The following is a 6,000-nucleotide window of genomic DNA, read 5'->3' on the forward strand; positions in this document are numbered from 1 at the left end:
TTGTTCCCATGTGTGTTTTTCTCCCTTTGTTACTGCAAACTTTAGAAAGAAACAATCGAGCAGCTGCATGTCCTCTATATTCTGACATCATGAGATTAGTTCTTACAATGTACAGGACGCATTCTGTCTGTGGGCAAAAGTGCACACACTCTTTACTCCAGTAGAAGTGAAGACTCTGGGAAAAGTCATCTTTACTCAAGTAAAAGTGAAAAGTAAAAGTACGGGTTCTTAAATGTCTCAATATATAAAAGTATATCCTTATATCCTTTACATTGTTTTACTCTTGTTATGTCCAATACATAATTTTCATCTTATGTCTTTTTTGTCTTGTCACGTCTTGTTCCATCTTGTTATGTTATTTTCATCTTCTTACGCCTTTAACGTTGTTTCCATCTTGTTACGTATTTTATGTTGGTTTTTTGTCTTGCTGCATCTGTTGTGTGTGATATGCACTGATGGATACACCAAGAAATCATCTTTTCTTCATCTTATTGTCCCATCCATTTAGGAGTAGTAGTTGAGGAGTAGAAAGTACAGATATTGCTGTTAAAATGTATGGAAAGAAAGAAAGGAAAGAGGAAGTTATCAGAAAAATAAATACTTGAGTGAAGTACAGATATCTGAAAACTTTACTTCAGTACAGTAACTGTTAATTCCCACCTCAGTATTCTGTGTAGGACACTTAATACACGGTAGCGCTGGCAGTGTGATAGCTCAGGCTTGCTTTCTGAACGGTTGTTTTGTTCAATTAAACACTGAAATGAAGTGCAAGTGGAGAAATTAAGCTCTTGAAGGTGACGTGGCCGCCCTTCTCTCTCATCTTTACTGCTCTCCCTCTGGTGCACTAAAACATTTATTAAAATCTGTACTTAATGAGAATGAAAGACCGTGGTTTAATTAAGTGATTAACTCTCTCTCTCTGTCTCCTCCTCTGTCTCTCTGTGTCTTTCTCCCCTCCATTTTACGTTTCCCCCCTCTCCTCACACACATGCGCTCACACTCTGTCTGTAGAACCGGATGGAGGAGAGTAAAGCTCTGTTTAGGACAATAATCACATACCCCTGGTTCCAAAACTCCTCAGTCATCCTCTTCCTCAACAAGAAGGACCTGCTGGAGGAGAAGATCATGTACTCTCATCTGGTCGACTACTTTCCAGAGTATGACGGTGAGTAAAAACAACAACTTGAATTTTTTAAACGTCTGAACACAAAACACAAAGCTCTCCTCAGCTGCTCTTCTTCAGCTGTAAAATGATTTTTGTGTTGGACCAGTACAGATAAAGGTGTTATTTGCTTATACTGATAGTGTTTAAATACATTAGTTTGTCTTGGTCAGTAACAGATATACTGTATTATGTTGACAAACCTAACACTTAAAGGGATAGTTCATCCCAAAATCAAAAATACATGTTTTTGCGTCTCTATACTTGCAATTGTGTCTGACATTGATGTGTTGTTTCAATTCAGTTCCCCCCCCCTCTCTCTCTCTCTCAGTCCCTTTGGAAAATAAATGAAAAGTGATGGAATTGTTATGAGTTTTTTCCAGCTCACTCTTTATAAAGTCATTGGACCAAATGGGGAGAGGAGGAGACCAAATGTTTACCTGTTTACCTGTGTGCTACTACGGTACATTTTGCTTTGTTGCTTTGTTTTCCTTTTTCTGGTTCTGAACATAGCCTGCCAGAACTTCATGTAACTGGTCCAAACCAACCCCAAAAAATGTTTTCACACTAGAAGCAAGCTGATTCAATTTGATGTGGACAGATACCACCTATTTCGGTCGGACCAAGGGCCGGCTATTTTGTCCAGACTGTGATTTTAGTTTGGATCAAATGGGAAAATCCAAAAGTCAGGACCAGGATGGGCAGGTGTGAAAGCAAACTAGCCTGCAAGAGAATCAAATCTTATCTGAAGTATTTAAAACTTTTTGGTTCCCCTAAAAAAGTTGTCTTTTTGTTTTGGGCTGAATGAATAGAGACAGCTTAAAAATCCCACAGTGTTAATAATATACAGTATGTAATGAAAAAAATACCTCATTATATCTTTTTGGAGTACAGTGTATTGACTGAGCATCATCTTCCCCTCTGCAGGTCCTCAGCGGGACGCCCAAGCAGGGCGAGAGTTTATCCTCAAGATGTTTGTGGACCTGAATCCAGACAGCGATAAGATCATCTACTCCCACTTCACCTGTGCCACTGACACAGAGAACATCCGTTTCGTCTTCGCCGCCGTCAAAGACACCATCCTGCAGCTCAACCTAAAGGAGTACAACCTGGTGTAGAGTGGAGCGAGGCCGCCCTGCAGGAGGCCCTCGACACACACTGACTGACGCAATCTGTGAAAAGATACATCATATACACAACACACAAAAAGAAAATCAGAGAAAAAAATGTAATGGTTGCATAATACTAATTTATTTGCCATTTGTTGATCTCTTGGTCCACAAGGGGTGAGCAGAGTCAATGTTATCTTGCTATTTAAGGATTTAATGAGATATAGGGAGGGGGGCAAGATATACGCAAGGGTTGGGGAGGGATTTGCTGTTGAATATGTGCAGCAACGATCCTCATTTCTAGGTTTTGCGCATTGTGAAGTTTTTTTGTTTAGTTTTCTGACAGAAAGAGAGAAACTACTTTGTGCACTCGAGGTTTGGGGGCTTGTTTGTGTCCGTCAGAGCTAGAATGAATGCAAAGTGCTCCCTCCCTCCCGCCTTTTTATAAACAAGAACCCTCCCTCCTTACCTGTTGGTTCAATCCGAAGTTTCATTCTGGGTGTCCACGTGTTGGCCCAACAGGAAATGATGTAACGGACCTCTAATTGACAGCTTGACTTAGGACTGATTGGCAAGATAAATAGGCATAAACTGTGATTTTTAAATTATTTCATATTGATTTGGTATTGATTGACATCAATCATCTTTATTATTACATCACATTGACTTTGGAACATCCAGTGACCAGAGCGGAGAAGTAGCATGAATTGTGTATTCATCGACATAACCATTTAAGTTCAGAAGTGTGTGAGAAATTGGCTTTAAAGATGCTTTCTGAGCAGATGAGGAGGCACACAGGGACTGCTCTGCTCCGTCATGAAAATCATGACGGAGGCGGTCGCTTCACACAGACTGAAGGGAGCTGAGGAGGTAATAATTTATGAGACAATGTTGTTAAATGATTATGTTCGACTGTGCCACATTAACGCTTTTTATTACGGTAATAATATGTGTATTTATTGCCAATGCCAAAACAACTCGAGCACCGAGACTCCACTTTGCGCTGTTTACTACTTAAATGAAAAGTGTTGAAAAAAGCAGGGCTAATGAATGCAGGAGACTGAATTTATTGACTGACTTTTTGATCGACCAACTGATTCCTGCAGTTTTTGAAGTATTCATGAATGGTATTCTCCCCCTCCACACACACACACACACACACACACACACACACACACACACACACACACACACACACCTCAGCTTGGACTAACTGTTAGTTAGCAGGCTGTCAGAGAGGAGGACGCCACCCAGTGCGCTGAACTGCTCGAACTGTCCAATCACGACCTTGTGTGTGGCTACAGACCCCTCCCCCTGACCTGCAGACTATCCAGTCACATTTTAGCTGTGTCTGTATAATCGTCCAATCACAGCCCGGCTGTCTTGACTGTTGTAGTTAAATAGCAGTGGAGGGTAAATCTGGCTAATTCCTGCGTCAAAGGGCAGAGTGTCGCTGTTGAGTTTGTACCAAAGTACGCCCTTCTTGTTTCTGATTGGCACCTCTGATTTGCTCATTCCCAAGTTACTTTAAGTAATTTTTTAGTAACAATTCCCAAGAACATAAGCCTGTAATTTACATTTATTGAGGCATAGTGCAATTATGAATGCTATAATCATTGTACATACATCTCTCTATATATATGGCAGCATCTTTGTTGGCTTTGTAATCATTACTTTTTTGGCAGACTGAATGTGCGGTATTGAAAATATGTATCTATGTAATTGTATTGTATGTCTAATGGCTAAATCATTTTTTGGAAGAAAAAATATGTTATTTACATGTTTGTTTTTGTTTCCTTTTTTAAGAGGAGAATGTATTTTTTGTGTTATGCCAGTTTTATTTCTCAGCAAAGAAACATTGTTCAGCTTCAGAACTGCATACAGAGGAATATTATTATCTAAAACAACCGATTGATTGGTGTGCCAGTACTTACAATACCTGGTCTGTTAAATTGACTTATATGAAAAACTGCAGACTAAATCCAACCTACAGGGCTAACTGTAAGAGTTAAGTTCTTAACTGGCGTCAGGAGCAGAGCACTTGTCATATAGTTGTAATCACAGCACTCATTGATTCTTATTCTTTTATATTTGATTTCATTATTACACAGCTTCTCAATAAGTATTGATTAACTTTGAGATTTCTAAGTCTTGTGAATTTGAACACCTCCCACCACCACCAACCACCTTAGATGTTTTATTTAAGAAGTAGTGATTGAACAAGGTGGATGGCAGGCAGGTAGAGAGTTTCTTTGGCTCAGATTTTGTATAAAAAACTTGCTAAAGAGGAGCTGTACACCCAACAAAAAATATAAATGCAAAACTTTTGTTTTTGCTCCCATTTCCCAGGTTGAAGTAAAAGATCCAAGACTTCTGTGCATGCAAAAGGTTTATTTCTCTCAGAATTTGTGCATAGATTAATCAAAACCCATGTTAGTGAGCGCTTCTCTTTTTCAAAAGTAATCCATCCACCTGACAGGTGTGGCATATAGAGATGCTGAGTGAACAGCATGATTACTGCACAGGTGTACCTTATATCTGTCACAATAAAAGCACACTCCAAAATGCTCAGATTTATCTTGAAAAAAGACATCTATTGGGCACTGAACTATAGTTAAATATGACCTGCCCTTGTCTGCTTCAGCCAATCAGCTGCCAGAGGAGGGCGGGTCATGACCTTTTTTACCTTTGCAATAAGTAATCTTACCAAAAACAGCTCAGGATTACAAAAATTCTATCAAAATATGCTTTATTTGTAAATGAAGAGGTGCACCCATGGTGATTTCTCAAATTTTGGACAAAATTGCAAGGTCATGCAGAATTCTTTGGGATTAGTTGAATTTGGGTTATTTGTTGCAGCTGCAACATCGTAATTTTGTGGAGGGACTGGATTATCTTGGCAAAGCAGAAGTGCTCACAGATTTTAATGAAATTTGAAAGAAATAAACCTTTTGTGTGCACTGAAGTTTGACATCTTAAACTGCAATTCATTAAAAAATGGAGCAAAAACGTACATGTTGCATTTATCTTTTTGTTTGTGAAATGCAGTTACTACCTTGGGGTTGGGGGTTTGTGTAATTATGGAATTGCTTGAGCTAACAGATGCGAATGCTATCACCCTTAACACCCCTTCAAAAAAACCTCCAGCCTGATTGAAACTCAGTATTGTAGAGCCTGTCAGAGTCAGACTGACCAGTGTGCGCAAATGTGCAAAAAAAATGACTCAACCATTTGGCCTAATTAGGATTTCCAGGTGCTTTATTTCTTTTTCTTTTTTTTAAATTCATTGCCACCATTTCATTAGAATGTACAGTATTATTTTAGACTTAATTTATGAAAGGACATCATAGGAGGAAATACACAACAGTTCACATGTACATATTGCCTTATTGAATAAGCTGTGCCTCTGAAGTCCCATGAAAGGCACCTGTGTTTTTATGAGAAGTGAGGCTAGTGCAGCCAATAACGTCCCGTTGTGCAGCTGGAGGATTGTTTGGTCTCTCTTTGTTATCCTGTGCTATAAGAAGACCTGGAAACAGCTTTGAAGTGTAGCTCATGTAGCTAACATGACATCATTATAAGCACATCATGAGTGAATTGTAATCAGAACACGTTTTCTATTGATTTCATAATGTTGTCACGTCCGATTTATGTCTTAAAAACCCACATGCCACAGTGCATTACAATGCATTGAACTGCCTGATGTGATTGCAAAGTGTCACAATCTGG

General features: G+C 39.1%; 1 protein-coding gene across 2 annotated transcripts in view; it reads left to right on the forward strand.

Annotated features, from left to right (window-relative positions):
- The window catches only part of LOC146320523 (guanine nucleotide-binding protein G(q) subunit alpha), a 27,792-nt gene extending 22,556 nt beyond the window's left edge, over positions 1 to 5,236 (forward strand). For both annotated transcript variants that reach the window (XM_084728801.1, XM_084728802.1), the window contains exons 6-7: positions 1,012 to 1,165; positions 2,090 to 5,236. In XM_084728801.1, the coding sequence (XP_084584927.1) occupies positions 1,012 to 1,165; positions 2,090 to 2,280 (345 nt within the window). In that variant the 3' untranslated portion in view covers positions 2,281 to 5,236. The remainder of the gene's footprint in view (positions 1 to 1,011; positions 1,166 to 2,089) is intronic.
- The last annotated feature ends 764 nt before the right edge of the window (positions 5,237 to 6,000 follow it).

The sequence above is a fragment of the Lutjanus erythropterus genome, chromosome 10, assembly GCF_056507025.1.
Source record: "Lutjanus erythropterus isolate fLutEry1 chromosome 10, fLutEry1.hap2, whole genome shotgun sequence".
In the NCBI taxonomy this organism is placed as follows: domain Eukaryota; kingdom Metazoa; phylum Chordata; class Actinopteri; order Lutjaniformes; family Lutjanidae; genus Lutjanus; species Lutjanus erythropterus.